This window comes from Ciconia boyciana, chromosome 8 (genome assembly GCF_034638445.1).
Source record: "Ciconia boyciana chromosome 8, ASM3463844v1, whole genome shotgun sequence".
In the NCBI taxonomy this organism is placed as follows: domain Eukaryota; kingdom Metazoa; phylum Chordata; class Aves; order Ciconiiformes; family Ciconiidae; genus Ciconia; species Ciconia boyciana.
The window spans coordinates 38,562,298-38,581,804 of record NC_132941.1 but is presented as its reverse complement, the minus strand read 5'-3'; the positions used below and the strand labels follow the sequence as shown (position 1 = coordinate 38,581,804).

At 40.8% G+C, this 19,507-nt stretch overlaps 2 protein-coding genes and 1 long non-coding RNA gene across 11 annotated transcripts in view; 2 read left to right on the top strand and 1 right to left on the bottom strand.

The window, feature by feature from the left end:
- RET (ret proto-oncogene) overlaps positions 1-2,129 on the top strand; it is an 84,294-nt gene extending 82,165 nt beyond the window's left edge. Inside the window, exon 20 of the mRNA XM_072871626.1 lies at positions 1,317-2,129. Coding sequence (XP_072727727.1) covers positions 1,317-1,474 — 158 coding nt within the window. The 3' untranslated portion in view covers positions 1,475-2,129. The remainder of the gene's footprint in view (positions 1-1,316) is intronic.
- Positions 1-17,321, bottom strand: part of LOC140656203 (uncharacterized) — a 36,663-nt gene extending 19,342 nt beyond the window's left edge. For 2 of the 9 annotated variants that reach the window (XR_012044014.1, XR_012044011.1), the window contains exons 1-3: positions 16,934-17,317; positions 16,237-16,327; positions 7,126-7,294 (exon numbers count right to left, since the gene is read on the bottom strand). This is a non-coding gene — a long non-coding RNA (uncharacterized lncRNA). Of the gene's footprint in view, positions 1-4,972; positions 6,565-7,125; positions 7,295-16,236; positions 16,328-16,933 lie in introns of those variants that run through there. The other 7 variants (XR_012044006.1, XR_012044008.1, XR_012044007.1 and 4 more) reach the window with 7 other exon arrangements.
- Positions 17,322-17,348: 27 nt separating this feature from the next.
- CSGALNACT2 (chondroitin sulfate N-acetylgalactosaminyltransferase 2) overlaps positions 17,349-19,507 on the top strand; it is a 34,191-nt gene continuing 32,032 nt past the window's right edge. The window contains exon 1 of the mRNA XM_072871625.1: positions 17,349-17,438. The gene's annotated coding sequence lies outside the window, so the exon portion shown is untranslated. The remainder of the gene's footprint in view (positions 17,439-19,507) is intronic.

The window sequence follows — 19,507 nt, the reverse complement described above, 5'->3', positions numbered from 1 at the left end:
GTATTATATACAGAAGGTAGAAATACTGTATATAAGTATTATATACAGATTAAATCAACATGTAAAGTCCTTTGAAAATTGAATTAACAATGGGTATTTTGAAAATACACTCAGCTGTTTTCACGTCCTTTGCTTTACTATGAAAATGTCAGTACTAAACCTTGATTGAATGATGTAGCAAGTGTTTTTAAAAAGAACATATGCTTTCATATTGTGATGGTGAGATGGACAGTAAAAATGGTTCTTGCCAAAACTCCTACATTTTGTCTCCTGATTAAATACTCTACATGTTTTTAGATATTTACTAACATCACAGATATTTTTTCATTCTTCAAGCAGTACGACTTTTGAAAAGTTGGATCTTTTAGCTTAAAAGTTGCCATTAATACATGGCTTTGGGTCTATTTTTGATCTGTACCCTAGCTATAATTTTCTTTAATAGGTTCCCCCAACTCACGTTCACTTTGGGGCACTTAGTGGCTGGATTGTTAAAAGAATGCAGTAACAGAAAAAGTTGCCACCGAGGCTGATGGCAGATGCTGAATGCTTAATAAGCAACAAAATCGGATTTCTGTTTTTGAAAATCTTGACCCTGGTATGGTTCTCTGCTTGTACAGCTGGATCAACATGGTGCTAAGCACTCTGCTTCCGTTTTGGAGATCACTTGTGCCTAAACTGAGAAGCAATTACTGGACTCAATGTAAATAATTACATGTCTGAAATACACGTTTAAAAGCTGAATCAAGACAAGAGTGCTCAGGACTTTGTTGGACTTTACTCAGTTGTGCTCCTGTGATTTCCTAAAATTAAGCAGGGGATCCCCGGTGAGGGTGTGAGAGTGTCCCCAAAATCTCACTGAAGCCAAAGGAAAGGCGCCCATTTAAGTAAATGGAAATACTCTCAGTCATTGGAATGGACTTTGGATCCTGTCCCAAATAGGTTTAGTAATTCTTGGGAGCACTTCCTGTACAGCAAGGACTTCCTCTTGCAAAGCAATATGTTTCTACATGATTGTTAAAAAAGAAAACTATGGAAAGTCGTAGGCTCATCAGAAGAAAAATTATTAGCTTTTTATTATGCACATGTGCGTGCGCGCACAATTTTTTATCAAGTAAGCACTTTATTTTTTCAGTGTTTTTGCCTACATCTGAATTTGTGCTTCAGGGCTTTCGAAACATCATTTATATGAATTGATTTGGGACAAAATCCAGTGGACTGGCTTAAAATATTGAAGGGAGTTTTGCCAAGGGCCTTACTGTCTGCACATGAAGTTATGGTTCTTCAGTGCAGAAAAAATTATCTGTTTTCATTTTTAGGCATGTCATACCCGAACTGGCCTGAGGAGAGCCCCGTTCCACTCACAAGATTCGATGGCACTAACTCTGTGTTTTCAAGATATGCAAATGATAGTGTATATGCTAACTGGATGGTTTCACACTCAGCGGCAAAATTTATGGACAAGTTTGATAGCTAAAATTTTCTTTGTGAAAGGTAATGGACTCCTGAGGGGAACAAAGATGCAAAGAATGGAAAGTCCATTGGCTCGTTCTTTGTACAGTCAACAACTAACTTTTAAATTGGCAAATCCTTTTATTGGTAGTTTCTAAAGTGTGTTATTCATGCTGAAGACTAATAATTGGCGATTTCCCCTTGCAGAAAACATATCAAGCTGGATAAGAGTTGTAGTTCCAGTACTTCTTTCTAGATTGCCATTTTGCATATGGTTCCATTTGGCAACTTCTTACTGCAAATGGCCCTGCACTTCATTCTCGCTGTTTTTTAGACTAACCATCCTGTGTTACAGCCTTCTTGGATGGGAAAATGTACTTGAACTGCTACTTTTATAGCGGCTGTTAGCATAGGACCACTTAATCTAAGCAGGAAGCACAAACAATATATGGAAGGGAGAGGGGGAAATATGCTCCCAAATTACTGAGCTGGCTATCAAATGAGAAGTGTTACATGATGTTGGCACTAACGAAGCCTGTATCTTGGTTTGGAAGCAAACATTAAGTAACTCAATAGAGGACTTGAGATTCAACATTTGAAGTCTTGTAAAATGTATTGTCTTGTCTTAATGAGAAGAGAGTTTGTTTTATTAGTCTTAACTTCTCTTACCTTTAGCACAATGGAGATAAATTTGATACAAGATAAGCTGTATAGACTGATGGCAATCAAGAGTGTTCATCTGACACAATTTACTTTCCATCACCTACATCTTACTAATGTTAAAATGTACAATCTTGTACAATCATAATTCCTCTTATGAGTTCAAAATAGACTGTACAGGATTTTTAGATTGAATTCAAGTAAAGAGATTTTGTTTGCAGTCACGTTCAGTGAGTTGGAGTCCTCCTCTCAGCTCCAAATTGGATACACTGCCATGCACAGGACACTGCCATGACATAGCTCCAAATAAACCTATTACCTTGAAAGTCATGAGTAAACAGCACTTGCACAGCAAAATTGTCTAAAACTCTACTATTAATGAAACTATACAAGGAAAATGTCATCAGAATTTGTTAAGGTGAAATATAAAAATGTTGTGCTTACAACACTGACTTGATATTTGGGAGAATGATCTGACTGTGGGTCCTGTGTTCTATGTGGAAGAGTAAATGATCAGCACTACTTTTGTCTTTATTTGTAATCTAATATGGTTAAAGATAACTTTTTGTTTGCTACAAATGTTGGGGCGTAAATCCCAAGTGACTCCTTGTTAGCATTGTGACGGTTACTCTAAATAATGCAATTCTACCAAAGCTTGCTCCTGTCACTTACAATCTAATTTAGCTGTTTTCAGATGTTTTGTGTATCAACTTTATGTTTCCATTAAAGTCTGTGATTTGAGAAACAAGAGAGTCAGACTGCCAAAACCCGACCACAGATTTTCATTTTACAAAAAGTGGGATATAAAGTGCTGTGTTGGAATTTAAACACCTTCACTGTCGGATATCATACTTGATCCTGTCCTGGTTTCGGACAAGCATGAAGCAGAGCGACTTTTTCTTTGTACAAATATTTGCTATATTGTGTAATGCTTATGTACAGTAAACAGATATAGCTACGTACACAGAAGGGGTTCAGTTGTGTTACAATGGTGAGCTTCACTGCCATGACACAACTGTCAGAATGCATACTTTTAAAATAAATGGCACTGAAAATTAAGCCCATTATGGGCTTAATAAAGCCATATGGGCTTTTTTTTCTACTGAGACACCTATGAAAAAAGGAGAGAAAAATGGCACTTGTGGTAACTTTTTGCTTTGTCTAGTTCTTTAACTGTATTTTATGTCTGTAAATGGGAATTCTTTATTTGCCATGAGCAATCAAGGCATCAAGATTTTTGTAGGGGTTTTTTATTATTATTATACCTTAAATTAAGAATTTCTTTTTATCAGCTACCTTCAGCAACAGTATTCAACTGGGAGATGTGAAGTGCCTAGTTTCTAACCTGAAAAGCTCTGTGACAACACTGCTGTACAGTAGGTGAGCGGGATAGTAAGTGATGCTGAAATAACCAGTGGATGCAGAAAGTATTGTGTATTTTAGACTTCCAGCGTGAGTCAATGTTATTTCAACCATTAATTTCTGTGAAAAAAATCACTAATAGTTATTGTCACCTATGTTACTGGACATAGATTCTGCCTATAAAACACATACATGGTTCATCATTATAGTCACGATACACCATTACCTGCCTTAAGTGCAGCTTAATGAATAATTCTTAACAAGTGTTTCCTAATCCAACTAATTTTGACTTCCTTCCTGCTCATGTTGGTAAGAAATAGATTATTACTTTCAAGTATTCCTTCATAATATGAAAGCTTCTATCTTCTGTGTACGCTATTTTTGTAAATATTTCCCTTGAAGTGTTTCCTACTTGTTCTGTGTTGCCATTAGTCAGAATGGTGACAATCTTGTTTCAGTTCCCCATTAGAGAGTAAATGTACTTCCCATGTGGGTAAAAATGTGATACTGCAGATGATCATTTCCATCGGTGCCAGAAATACTTATGCACTTGGCTGCTCCGAGGAAAGTTAATTCGAAGGGAACATATGACTCACCTAAATGTACAGGTCAGAGGGAATAACTTTCTAAAAATTTCTGCCAGCCTTTTCTAAATATCTGCAGAGATGACATGGTTTACCTGGTCTGTGCTTTGAGTTGTGACAGATGGGGGAGAGGGTGAATCTCATGTGTTCTTCTAGTCATTAACAACAGCACAAGGAAGTTATTGTAAATATTAGTTTCTACAAACTTTTCCAGAGGTATGATACTCAGAAATCTGCTGTGAGGTTGCAGATTTTAATCTGCAGACATTAGCCTGTTTCATATAATAGAAATTAAAAAAAACTTATCCCATGAATATGAGGTACATAATATTTAAATCATGTGGTTTTATCTACAATTTGTCATGCAAAAGGTGCATGAACCTCTATGGTACACTTAACTGGACTTCTTTTCAGTAATTCTCAAAAATGTACAGTAAAAGCAAGTTTCTATTCCTTGATGTTTTATAATCAATCTTATATGAATAATACAAGCCTCAAAATATATCTTAAAAGGATATTTCTGCTGTAACTTTTGAAAGTTCAAAAAAAAATTACATATAATTTTGAACTGCTTTGTTTCAAAACCCAGCCCACCTAAAAGCCCTGTGTCTCTCACTGCAGCTACAATGGTAAATTTATAACAGAATACTAGAGATGACATTCAGCAGCACCAGCTCCAAGGTAGCACCAGGCAACGTTCCCCATAAACAAGGTGCAGATTGTCCACAGTGAGATGAATGGTTTGACTTTTTCAGCCTAAGCTATCTTTCTGAAAAAGGAACCCTATGATTCCCTAAAGATGTATAAAAGTATGTAAAATCTTAATAAGAAAACCTAAGCTGTTCAGGTCCACTGCATCTATCTGCATGAAATTTAAGTAGCCCCTCTGAAGTTAGTGGGATCATTCATGAATAAATTATTCATAAACATTTGCTGGTCTAAAATCAAATATCCCAATAGTCTGCTAGTAGAAGTATAGAAGATATTATCAAAACAGGGACAAAGTAGCGACAGCCCAGGTCTACCCATCCCTAGCACAATATTGTAACTTGTCTATCTAGAAGCAGTATTTAGAAGCAGGTACTAGACACTAGAAGACAGGTAAGCACAAATATATCTCTAATGTATATCTAGAAGAGACAGTGAATGAAATATTTTTCAATATTTATTGAGTTCTTCAGTAAAGATGAGTTGTTCACGTAAGCTGCATTTTGTATTTGTTTCTCATTTCTAATTCTTTGGGACAGCAACCTGCGTCTTCCAGTTACGATAGAGATATATATACTCTTAATGCATTTTGAGAAGATGAATAGTTCCTCTCTTTTCATGGTGTGTTTTTTTGTTTTACCTGGTTTTATAAAGAGTTGCATGGTATCTCAACACAACAAATTTCTTGCTTAAAACGTGTTTCTCTGAGCTGTTATGAAAGTTCATTTTGCCGATAATGTTCTGAAATTAAGTAAAAAGGTTTTGCCTACCCGAGTACAGACAAGCACACCTCCCCTTAAGCTCATCTGAAATAATTAGCTCCTTACTTTGGGCTAATAAGGTACATTTCATAATAATCCAACTTCGTCTCATCTGGAAACTGTTTCATATGGATTACAGGCCAATCCGAAATTGTTCATAAACAATTTAAGACCACTGCAGTTGTACTTTACATGTCAAGAAATAACTTTCTAAGTTTCTCTATTAGAAAAGAGAAGGAGAGAGAAGTGTGTTCATCTCCAATGTAGTTTAAAAAGTTAGTAGCTTTTGAAATCAATGACAATGTAATGATTGTTGTCATTAGGTATCAGACCTAGAGTTTGATTCTATCCTTGCTGATATAAGTAAATCTGTATTAACATATAAGATAACTGGTTTAAGTGCATTTTTACCTTGCCATGAGAAAAAGCTTTCTATTTAATCAGGTAAGCACAGAAGTTTGTAGAAGTTCAAACTATTACACTGATAGCAAGTAATGTGCATATTTTGAATAAATAGTGATGTTTACAGTAGGTGTTTCTCTTTGGTTTGGGTTTTTTTATTGGCTCCCAAATATAAAATTTATTGGGTTTTCACAAAGCGCTCAGCGTTGTTCTTAGGTCACCTCCCTGATAAACCCATGCTGATTTTAACAGAGAGGAAGTATAGCCAATGGGCAAATCTTGACCCAAAATATCAATATAAAAAGATGTTTATTTTATCACAATATTGATGTAGTGGAAAGAGCCACTAGTTGCATGGTCAGAATTACTGAATATGTCTGTGTAGAATACAGTGTTTTAAAACGTGAGTAGGGTATGAAGGTAAAAGCAGTCACTGTTCCCGCCTCGTCTGTAGTTAGGAGGCAGGTCCAATCAGCCTGGTACCTGCAGAAGTCCCCATGGGAAGTTAGGTTAGCCTAGCATTTTGTGTAAATTTCCTCTTGTATTTACAAGATGACATACAAATAAAACATAAAGTTAGAGACTTGGGGGGGGGGGGGGGGAAGCACTGATGTATCAGCTTCATTTTCTCACTCTCTCTGCAAGAGAGAAACAGAACAAGGTATTATGATTATTTCTTAACTTCAGAAATATGTTGGCATGTCCCAAAAGAGAAATAGAGGTCCCCTGGTGGAAAGTATGTCCATTGTAGTGGGACTAGGTTTTTATGTATTTCATAACCTCCTCTAAGTGGAGGACAGAAGAGAATGTAAGCCAACACATCTAGGGCCTTAGTTCTAGAATTACGTTTGCAAAATAAGTTATTATTGAATACTGCAGGGACATATGATTTTAATCTTTCACAACACTGGTGCCAAAAGTAGTTGTGGAGTTACTACATACCACACAAGCACTACATCTGTTGGACAAGGAGTCAACAAGGAGATGATTGCAAAGAGCAGATATGTGTGGTCTCTTTCTTCTCTGCTATCACCCCGCTATTCCCTTACTCCCCATTTGATCTGATCTGGGTAGGAACACAGATTTGCCCACAGGGGACTTTTCCATGTGCTGAAGTCTGCAGGGACAGGAGGATTTGAGATGGTGAGGAGTTGGGGACCCCTTTTTCTATTCATATTCTGCAGGATGGGGTTCCCTACCTTCTCACTCTTGAAGCTTGTGAATGGACAAGCTACTGACCGGACAGAATTGGCAGAAGGCAAATGTCCTGTCTCTCAGGTACAGGCCACGCAGAAGGTATCATGTGAGGGCTCGCAGGGAGGCTCGCTGGGAAGTGCAGGTCTGGTCTCACACTCACGTTCATACACCCTGCAATGTAACAAAAGCAAGCTGAAGTTAAAGAACAGAGGTTCACTTTAAACGTATAGACCTGATCTGAACTGAGAAGTTAATGCACATGTAGCCCCTGACGTTAAGAGAGGGTTGGTACCTAATAAACATAGCGTAGTTTGTGATTATACATGCGCAGAGCTGTAAGGTTGTTATGAAAAGAGAAAGTTATCCTTACATCCGTGGAGTTGTAGCTAACACATCTCCTCCCACAGAAAGCTGTAGCTGGTAAAACCCCTTGGCACTTCTAACACTGGGTTCTCACTGTTACCAATCTGCTTATACAAGTCTCTCTGAATGTGCAGTTATCGCTACCCAAAAACATTTGGATTTTTAATTTCACCAAATTCCCAGCAACAAAAGGAAGGTTTAGAAATGCCATGAACATTTGGATTTTTAATTTCAGCAAATTCCCAGCAACAAAAGGAAGGTTTAGAAATGCCATGAACATTTGGATTTTTAATTTCACCAAATTCCCAGCAACAAAAGGAAGGTTTAGAAATGCCAAAATAATCCTTCTGCATCTTTAGGGGCTTCAGAGATGCGAAACAGATCCAGTCTGTGTTCAGACGCAAACGAAGCAAGTTTGGTTGGAGCACATATGCATTTCCCTACGTTTCTGCCTTATGCTGGTAGATATCTCATTTAGAACAACTCAAGAAACTTTGGACTGCCAAACTTGAATTTTTTAGCCCATGATATAGCCACAGATTTGAATTCCTGTAGAAACTCAGCCTAGATCTGGGTATCAATCAAACATTGCAGTTTCCAGTCTGATTTTTCTGCATTCTGCAGGTCACATAAGTATTAGTTAAAGCCCTTATATAATTTTTCAGCTGTTCAGGGCTTTCCTTCCTGACATGATCATAGTTGAGAGAGTTTGATGCAAGCACTGATTTTCATTTGCAACATGTGCCATTTTCATAGCTAGCTGCCAATGCAATTTCCTGTCTGAAATTACTATGCTTTAAGGATGGAAGTATTTTAAATTTTTTAATAAAACTAAATCAAATTAACCTGTATTTGGTTTGCTAAGAATCTTGCTTGCCTGTATTTAAGTAAATTTTAAGGTTATTTTTTTGGGGAAAAAAAAATCCACTTCCACTGCTCAAAGAGGCTGCTCTTGTTCCTTGAGAAAGCTGGTAACGGGTTCACTTCGTAAGTTGATTGAAAGTTTGGAAGAGCATTGTAAAGACTGAGATGTGGGAAAAGCCTATGGAAATATCCAGGGGATAAATACCAGATTCATGGTATATTTTTTTTAATGTGTATGCAGCCAGCAAGAAGCAAGCAGAGTTCACTGTTCTCCAAGATAGTTTTTGTCTGGTCAGGACTGTCAGTGATTGATTTGACACCAGAAGACAAGAATGATTCTTTCTGCTACAGGGTATAAATAATTGAGAAAGATTTTAGCCTTGAGTCAGGAAATCATTCAAACACTCACTTAACTGGTTTTCCTGTGCAGAGAGGCTCTCTGAACAGTGGCCTGGTCCAGACATAGCAAATAGAAAGGCATTAAGTTTATGCTGATGATAAGGATTTTTGTTTTAAAACATGACAGTTGGAATTCTCACCCAGTGTTGCTCTTCCAGGATCATTTGTTAAAATGAACTGTGACAATTTGTTAAATATTGAGCAGAAACAGATGATGTGGGTTTTTTTAAAAACACTACTGAGAATATTTTAATTTATACTGAAAGACATTTATCACCATTTTTACATGCACAAAGATAAAGTAAGCAATCGAATTACACTGCAACAAGTTGTCATCAGAGACATCTTTTTAACCAAACAGACATAATGTTTATTGAATCATTTTGACTTGCTTAACTGAGTCTCCATTATGGTTTACTAATGTTACAAAATGTGAAATTAATGTTTTGAAATGCTAGGCCTTAAACTAGAGATTACTTATAATAGTTACCTTTTCAAATGATAATCATATATTTATTAGGCAATACAAAACAGAACACTATTCCTGGTATTAGACCTTGAAATGCAGTGATATGAATAGCACATATTATCTTTATTGCTCTAAAAGGCATCAAACATACAGTAAAGACCTTGTCATACAAGATTTGAAGATAGCTCAGGGAAGCAGAGGGAGAAGATACAGTACTGTACCTTGCATGTTGACCCTATAATCCACATTACAACAGAAAGTGCACAAAAATAACACATCCCTCTCAGCAATTAAGCAGCACCTCCTTATGCGTCACAGGTAAACAAGAGTCCCTAGTTAATCTGGATACTGCAGTTAAGTTAAAAACTGAGATTAGAGCTTTTATCCTGCCTGCTTATTCCATGCAGTCCCTCGACAGCTCCCCATCCCCAGCGCTACGTTCGCTGCGTCCCGACCTCCCTCCGCAGCAGGGAGCTTGCTGCTGGCCTGGGAAGCTGGGGCAGAAAGTTGTGCCAGTTCGTGCCAGGCCACTGCTGGCAGTTACCCATGTCGGAAAAGGGATGGCCAAGGACCCCTTCCTTTTGGCACCACCTGATCTTCCCAGAACCCCAGCCCCGCTGGGTTTTCCCCATGTGAGCAGCCTATGTGCAGAAGCACAAGTGAGCACCATCCTGATCACCAGTTCTGCTTCACGTCTCGTTATTAGCTGGAGGATTCAGGACATGCTGCTTGTGTTTAGCCCCGGTCTTATCAAACCTTACAGCCAGCCTGTACCAGTTGCAGCTATCAAGCAGCAGGCTTGTGACTGACAGATCGAAACTGTAGACATTTGCCCCACACAAACATACACAAAATAATCAACAGCCTGTTAGCATTCACAGGTTAAGCTATTTTTTTCACCTGCTATACGTGGCCAAATTTTATAAACCAGTCCACATTTGTAATGAAGATCCTCGTGTTTTGAGTACACTTCAGTAACTTTAACACGGCCTGCATACAGTTTCTAAGATGCTTGTGTTGCAGAAACAGTCAATTTTAAAAACTTTTTATCTCTGTCCTTATCCTGTCATAGATATGATTTGTTTTTTACAATAGTACAAATCGTTGCTTGTCTAGCACAGTCAAAGAACTGGTAAATGACATTCTTGAAATTTAAATTAAAGAAAAAAAAAAAATATATATATATATAAAAACCCATTCAATTATTTCTAGTAAATACTTCTGAACCTGCTATTCCGTTATTTAAAAGGGGTGTAGCCTACCAGATCAGGTCTTTGTCATTCTAGATCTAAAAATAGGAGCAGGAAAGGAGAAGCAGGAACAAATTTTCCTTGCTCTTGAGAAGTGGGAACAAATTCAACGGAATTTCAAAGCATCTTCCTATTCAGCTGTCCTATGATTGCATTTCTAATGTAAAACATTGCTTTGAATTAATTTGATTTGGAGCTCCATTTCACTGACAGATCTGAGCCATTGCAAGATTCTTATTAGCAAAGCTTTCTCTTAACAAAGATAAAGATAAAACAATTGTTACAACTCAAAAATTAAAGAGGAGCTTGTGAGACCATTAGGAAGGTCGTGCAGTGACATTTGATCCTGACTTTGCAAATCAGTTTGTCTTTACCAATTGGTTTTATAATGATAATAGTGAAGTCGCAACAGCAGGCTTTAACACGTTCCTCAAAATCAGCTGCTGTTTTTATGCACCACAGGAACAGATGCCCATTTCCATGAAAATCTAAACACAATATTTTCAACTGCTCATTTGAGCTATGGTATTTTTTTCTGGTTGTCTGTTGATATTCTATGGTACCCAGGAGGGTTCCCTCTTGACGAGGGAACAACGAACATCCTACCTTCCTTTAGCCCTGTCTTACACTGTTTCAATGCTGTGAGAATTTTTCAGTCCTTGATAGTAAAGTACTACTAATAAAATCAAAGTTGCAATGTGATTTTATTATTATTTCCATGGCATTTTATGGGAGGAATAGTTTACAAATACAGAAAATGTTGCACTTAAAAACATTTTAATGATGTATACGCAACAATGAGTGGTACCAGAAACAAGAGAAACAAACAGAACTTATTTTATGAACTAACTGACTGGAGTTTGGACTCAAAGGGAGGGAGACGTTTTCTGGGCAGTGACAGACAAGCCTGTAGCTAACACTGGCAAAAAAACCAAACCAAACCAAAACAAAACAAAACCGGAGTGGAGTAGATAGATATTGCCAAAAATGGGCCAGCACAGTACAGATGATGAACACATGAGAAGTTTCTTTGTCTGTAGTCCTGTCTATTGTACAAAGAAATGAATGCTGCATTTGTACTAACTGTTTGCTAATCTGTCAGCATGGATGATCATCTTTGTACTGCACCTCCCTACAGCTTTGTCTTTATTTTGCGTGGAAGGTGGTGGTGGTTTTTTTGACTGCTGTACCAGTGGGTACAACAGATTATGCAGTGAGGCATATTAAATACTGATATACTGAATATTTTGTATAAAACATGAAGCATCTCAGATTAAGGAAGCCTAAATATTTCCCTCTATAAAGATACTGTATTTATTGTAGATATTTATCTGAATAACTTGAGCTTTGGTGCATGAGGTTTTCAAGTACAAAAAGGAACTCAACCAGATAACCAACCAAAAGACCTTGATAATTTATACTGTTATCTTCTCAGACAAGGAGTGCTCATGAAAGATTGTCTGGCTTAAATCTCTTACATAGAATGATCTAACTTATTTCTCTTTCTGCATCCTACACAGTGAAATCTACCGTATAAAAAGTAATTTAGTGGATTCATTTTAAATATATTATAGTTTTAACAGGTTACTGTTCTGCAATACTGGAGAAGAAAAAAAAGGAATGTATAATTCTTGCTATGTTTTGCATAATATTGAGTCATCTAGTCAAAGTCCTCCTAATTTGTTTTCCATTCTAGGTACAGAATACAGCTGCTTGGACTTTGTTTCAGAGCTGCTTTATAGTCAATATATTTGTGACAAAATTGTCTTCTCTCCGTAGAAAAATGCCTAAAGCACTTCTTGGTGTCATTAGACAGAAGCTATATAGTAAAGGTGTCTTGGAATAGTCAGAAATAAACCAATAAAGAATTCCAGCACTACATACGTGGACTACTTTCCATACACGTTGTTACTGGTTAGTCTGGTGTGATACCCTGGTGCAGTTGCAAGTGAGTGGTGGAGCCCTGGGCATACGATCCATTCTGCCTGCCAGAAAAAATACGGCCATGCGGCCAGGAAAAATGATCAGCTACCACTGCAGATTATTGCCTGCTGCTCCCAGCTGGAGCCTAGGCACTTAACGCAGCTCCCTGCAATTCCCCTTCTGAGTTCCTGTTCCTCTGCGGCACAAACCAAAGTGACGCCCGTACTTCTTGTACAGTAATGTTTCTGGGAGCCATTTGCTACCACCAAAGAGCTCAGCAAACACTTGTTGCTAACAGCGACTATATATTGATTTCAAAAAGAAAAAGTTCTTTTAAGAGATTGTATCTGAACAATTCTGATATATCCTTTCATACACTTTTTCAGATGCTAATACCATTGATAAAGGTAAACTGAATTATCACTATTCAAAGAAAAAACAAGTGGACTATAATAAGCATTTTTGTCACCAGAAGAAAGCTTTTTCACATAGTAGGTAAAGTCATTAAATCTTACTTACATTAACTTATAGCTGTGATTGTATTGATTATCTTTTCCAATAAGGGACATCTTCTATTTTCATGAATGAGCATAAAAATTACTGAATCTGCTTTAATGTGTGAAAGGACTCTATATGAATTTCAAGTCTGTACAGACTGTTTTCTAACGAGAATTTCTGAAAGGAAGTAATTTAGCAACTGTGATCCCAAAACAGCAGGAAAAAACAATCTATAGCAGTTCGTTTCCCAAACATGATATAAATTATATGCTTCTGGGTCCAAAATTTAGTACATTATAATACCAAAGAATTAGTATTTATTTGATACCAAACCACTATATAAATAAATGCAGTCCTTCAACATTCAAAGACGTAGAGGCCAAAAGTCCAAGCACTGCCAAAAGCAAAATGTCGCAACAATGCAAAATAAAGGGAACACTAACAATAAATATAGGAAGATTACTGCATGGTAGAGTAGCTCTGGTGTGCTGGTACAAAGTAAGTTTACATACGCACTGTCTCTCCTAAACCTATCATAAATCAAGAGATTATTTCAACCTCTAAAGCAGTGAAGTAAAATACCCAGACCTTCCAAGTACCTTTAATACTCATCGTAGATGCCCCACGATAATAAGACAGTAATGGTGTCCTTTTTACTTTGGGAGGTACACACAAAGCGAGCCCTAGGTTAGCCTTTCGGCAACCTGGTTGATGTTCACACTACAGCGTCGTCAGCAGAGCCTGAGGTCGAGGTTAGCATTCCCCAAGCCAGACATAAGTTAGTTCTACTGCAGCGCACCACCTCTCCTATGACCCCTTATTTCATAGCCCATAGCAACAAGATGTATTTGGACAGGACCAGTGACAAAGAGTTATGGAATATAATTTGGAATAAAAGCTCAAAATGAGGATTTGAAGGGAAGAAAATATAAATCAAGATTATTAAAATACTGTAGGATGGTTTATTTCAGGCTATTAAAAATTCTTTATACTTTTGGTTGCGTTCAATATCTGTTATAAATAATTTGCAACGATTAAAACAAGGATAAATAAAGTGGCTTCACATGGGATTGTGTTGGAATTGTGCCATTAGTAAGGCTGAGCTGTGGTATTTGACAAAAAGCCCTGTGTCAAGGCAAACTAATGACTATTGTTTGGCAATTAAAGCTCTGAATTTTCAGGCAAAATAACAGACCATTTTTCTTATTCTGCATACACATTTCATTTCGGCTCGAAAGGATAAGAGAACAAAAATATCCACTGCTGAAGGATTGCTTTTTTTTCTTTTCTCCTTTGGTCTCATTTACATTGCTCCTTCACTTCAGCATCATGTTCTCAGATCAGCTCCTCTCTCTTTTTTTCCTATTGTTTCTTCCCCTCCAGCCCACACATATGCTTTAAAAAAAAAAAAGGCAAGAAAAAAAAAGAAAAGAGAAAAACCAAAAACCACTAGAGGCTGGAGCTAATGTTGTTCTGGAAAACTCTTCTTTTTTGAATCAGCTATTGCCAGCCACTTCCTTTCCCCTAACCGTACCAATTTCAGAACAATGTTTACCAAAGTTTAGCAAAACATTTTTAAAGTCGGTCTCTATGTCTCTAAAATAATCATCCTATCATAATATTTTAATAAAATTCAAAGCTGTGTCACATATATATATATATATACACTTATTGCTTTCAGATGCTAGGAGGTCTGCAAAACCCTCTCTAAGGAGAATCCCCAGGCTGAAATGAATTGTGTCTTAAAACACAGGCATTTGCTAAATGTTTTATTGCCTGCTTTATTCGCAAGCAAACCAGAAATTCCTCTGTAGGCCTGTAAGACTAACACCAAATAGGAACTACAACATCTGTCAGCATAAATATAGGTCTGAGTTATGAAGGAATGTCTAATCTTGAATAGCTCATTCTGGTAGAAGAGTCAGGAAGTTATACACAACATCACTGCAAAAACATCGTTTTTCCTGTTGTGGTAGATCTCTCACACAGAGATGACTATGAATACCTAAGCTCTTACTACTAGAGTTTAAGAAACCCATTTTTCTTTCCTTCTCTCAATCTGAAAAAAAAATAAAATAAAATAAAAATCTTTCTGGAGGTGAAGGAACTCCGGTAAATAGAGGAAACTGGCACTTGAAGAAAAAGTATTCTGTGTACAATCTCCTGTAAGGCACTGTAGAGATCTCCCCACATAGTGGCAACTAGCTTCTGTGCAGAAAAGTAGTACCTGGGAAGCCTGAAGGACAATATTCAGTCTGGTTGCTCTCTGTAGACCAACTAGCAGGTGATGCAGGGTTGTCAGAGTTTGAGACCTACATTGTAGCGTTAATGGAATCAGTAATTTCAGTTATTTCCATTCTGTTATCTTCTTGTACTTCCAAATAATACTACTCCTACAGAACACTGCAGTGTCCAGTATCAGTTAAGTAACACGGGTGTCTAGTAAACGCCTACCCGTTTACCACAACACAGAAGACAAGCAAGAGCTGAGGGGTACTCAACAGTCATCTGTAACATGCAATACTGAAACTTTGCATGAGGTCAGGTTTAAAATAGTAGTATATTTACATACTATTAAAAAAAATAATGAGCCCGTGTTTACCTAGTTTCAGGAGTGCATATGTGAAAATCTAAAACCTTCTGATAACTCTCTTCTCCATGAGCCTCTTCAAATATATTTTTTGATGGATACCTAACTGACAATCCAGCCTCATGACAAGCTTCAAAGGATAGGAAAGTGCCTGCATGGACGGCTGGTCACACCAGCCAAGTGTGCTTTCCCTGTTAATGGACCAGAGCAGTGAAGTGGAGCCTGACAGCAGAGACTACTAAGAGTGTTCCCAGTCCATATGGAAAAACCCTGTTTATTTAAAATCACCGTTTATTTAAGGTATTCCCTGGAAAGACCTTTGTTGTCTGAGGGCTTGAAATCTGGACTGAACAGACCAGGTCCTTGGACACCCAGCCCCCTCCCAGGCTGTGCGGTGTAGCTATTTATGAATGAACAGGTTTCCGTCTGCCTGAAGACAAAGGGCTGCTCTGTGCTAAATGGGGTGCAGACCTCGACAGAGCAATAACGTGACAGAGGCGGTGGCCTCTGCTGCCAACACCATCGGGGGCTCCACTCTGGAAAGCACTTAGTGCCTACCTTTCAGGCAGGTGAGCAGTCACAGGCAAACCAGCGGAGTGATGTCGAGTGGGGGGTGCAGGCCTTTACAGAATAAGCCTTTACGTGCTTTTGAGTGCGTATGACTCTGTTTTTGATAAGCGGGGCCAGAAACGTTTGATATATAGTTATGAAAGAACATTACTGCCTCACCCGCTTCCTGAGCCGTTCTTGGCCTTACCCTTTTAAGCTGTTACAGGCCACCCTTCATGCAGACAGCTGAACAATGCACAAGATCCTAAGCCTGGCTTCAAGTCAAGCCCTGCAGAAAACTAAAAAAAAAATAATATAATGAAATGTTCTTCTGGAAATACAGAACTGTAAATAAATATCTGGGTGAGCAGAAAATAATGATCGGTAAGTTCTGCTTGTTGTAGACCCTGCGTCTCCAGCATAAAGGCTACATCACAATTCTACAGTTTTGTTAACATCTGAAGAATGGGCATCACTGTGCTGCTGCTGGACCTCTGCTAGCCGTTGATCTCCACGGCTGGCACAGCAGCGTCTGCCGTCCCTGCTTCGGAGCGCCGCGGCCGTACCCGGAGAGGAGGCCGAGCACGCAGCGCCACGGGGCGAGGAACACCTGTCCGGCCTCAACAGCTGCCCAAGGCGGAGGGCGGCAGCTCCAAGGCAGCGCAGAGCGAGCACGGCCCGCAGCAGGGCGGCCGCTTCCCGCCGCGTTACACGCCGCGGCAGCCACCGTCGCGGGGACGCCGAGCAGGCGGCGGGTCGCCGCCAGCAGAGAGCCCCGTGGAAGCCAGGCAGCGCTCGCTCTGGGCCTGGGGTCGGATGCGCCCTTCCTCCCCCCACGTCCAAAGAGATCTGCCGTGGTCCGTCCACGTTACGCGTGGCCTCGGGCGCTGCAGCGATGAACAAACCTGCCCAGACGAGCCCTCCGCGGTAGATCTGCGTGTCGCTTGCTACCAGCCACATACGGGTGTGTTTATTGCACTCCCGACATTAGCTCTCCATCGCGTACTTCTCGCCTTTCCAGGGTGCACGGAGCCCAACGTGCCTTCAGCCTCGGGATGTGCGGAGGGAGGACGGGCGAGGGGCGAGGGCACCCCGCGGTGCTGGGCAGGCGGGAGGCCGCGGGGCCCCGCCGGCCCCTCCCTGCCGCCGCTAACGGCCGCTCGGCAGCGGCCCCTCCGGGCCCCGCCGCTTCCCCTCCGCGGCAGCCCGGGGCCGCCGCCACGTGCGGGGGGGAAGGGGGGCGCTCCCACAGCGCGGCCACCGCCTCCGCCGCCGGCGCCCGGTCCCGCCCCGGGGGCGGTCGGGGGCGGCCGGTGCCGTCCCCTTTAAGGGCCGCGGCGGAGGGGCCCCGCCCGCTCATTTCCTAGCGCACAGGAAGTGGGGCCGCGGCTCCGCGGCGGGGCCCGCGCGGTGAGTACGGCCGCCCCGCGCCCCTCCGCCGCCTCCGGCCCTCCCGCTCCCCCCGCTCGGCACCTCCCTCCCCCGCTCCCATCGCCGGCTCGCCGCGCTCCTCACCCGGCTCCTCGTTCCCTCACCTGCCCGCCGGCCTCGGCCCGCCGAGGGGGCTGGCCCGCGGCCACCTCCCTGCCGCTGGGGAAAGGTGCCGAGCGGCGCCCCGGCAGCCGGCCGGCGGGTAGCGGCAGCGAGGCGGGTCCGTCCCCGTCTCCCGGCCGGCCGCGGAGCGTGTGGCGGGGCTGAGGCCAGCCCGAGCTAACGGCCGGGCGGAGGGGAGAGGGGCGCGCCCGCGGCCGGCCGGTGGTGTCCGCCCCGCCCTGGGGTGGCGGCGGTGCCGGGGGGGTCAGCAGGTGGGATCTCTACCCGGGACTGCTCGGCCCCCCTCGTGGCGGGGGCCTTGCACACCTAATTCGGTTTTTATCTTGGCGCTATCTCAGCAATAAACTCATCTCTCTTCCTCCTCACCATTATATTAACTAGCCTTAAATACGCTGGAGAGTGCGTTTTTAGAGATGCGCGTATCTGCAGGCAGCGTTGGAAACGCAGTGAGGTTTGACATCTCCGGGGAAAGCATCGTTGCTGATCTCCCCTACCTCGTTGCGACCAGGCGTAATTGGTGATGGTCCCAAGCTGGATGGTCAGAATGTCATCTCCCTGTTTCGGTGCATGGGCTGGTTGGGGATTGGGTTTTAACTCGCTCAAGCTGTGAGAAACCCCAGTTCCTTCTAGCAACGCCCCCTGCCCCCCAAATAGAAGAAATGATAAGAGGGCACTTAATTATTTTCAGTGGGGTATTTATACTTGTTTAACTACGGTTTACATCTCCTGCTTTTTGTTGGCCAGGTTCTTGCTCAGTAAATTCAGTGCTCTTGTAAACTGTGAAAGTTGGAACGTTTTGATATTGAACATCAAAAATAAAATTGTATCATTGTTATCAGTCTATTAATCTTGAAACTAACTCGTTTATAGGAGTTATATTTAACTCATAGGAATACTAAAGCAGAAACAGGGGGTTTGCAATTTGTAAGACAGTTTTTAAAGCTGAGTATAAACTTGATACTATGTGTTTTCAGTGAGGTATAATCCAGATCTGCTGAATTAACATTGACTTTATTCTGTGGTTTTGTAGTTTGTTTGTTTGTGGTTTGTTTTTTTTTTTCCTCTTAAAGTCCCTCTATCACGCAGAAATTGAGACATTGATCTCTTTGCTAAGTTTGTAGATGATGGATAAGAGCTAAGCGTATTCTATTGCTCTGACGGGTAGCTCGGAAGAGCTGCAAAAGAGTGAGGTTGGCTTAACACAGACTGAATATCCCTCAAGCTAAGGTCATCTAGTAAAAATTCCTTTTTTCTTCCCTTTTTTTTTCTTCCTTGGAGAATGTAAGTGCCAGGGCCTGTGAATAAGACGGTTTCTTCTTTTCCAGCTTGCACTAGCTGAAAGTTCCTGTCTTGCTTCAGTGTGTTTGACGGAAACTTCTGGCTTCCCTTTATTTATTAGCTAGATAGTGAGTTCCCAAACACTGTCAAAGACAGCGGCTTGGAAATATTCCCAGTAGCTGTCCATGGAGGCAGATGTGTTTTGTGGATGGGGTGTTAACTATGGGCTGCAGTTATACCCTGAGGCTTTTATGGGAGACTCTTGCCAGTAAGTCCTTATCGTAAGTATCAGGAGACCCACACTGAGTGTTGCTACAGCACCACTGTCCTAAACCATCTGTAAGCTGAGAATGGAAGGAAGAACAACGATTTTGAAGTACGGGACTGTACAGCACAATTAGAAATTGTTTCGCTTGTCTGTTCCTGGAGGAAACCCATGAAAACTTCAGTGTAATTAAGATCAGTTGATCGTGAATAGTTCTTTCCCTTCTTGATCCCATGACTTTTTCAGTGCCTTCCTCAGGCTTAAAGGGGGAAGAAAAAAAAAAGAAACAGAAAACCCCTAATCTATCATTGAGGCTGCTGCATTGTGGTAGAAGTTGCACCAAGTTATTCTTGAATTTAAATTCTTAGCTTTTAAGTTCCAG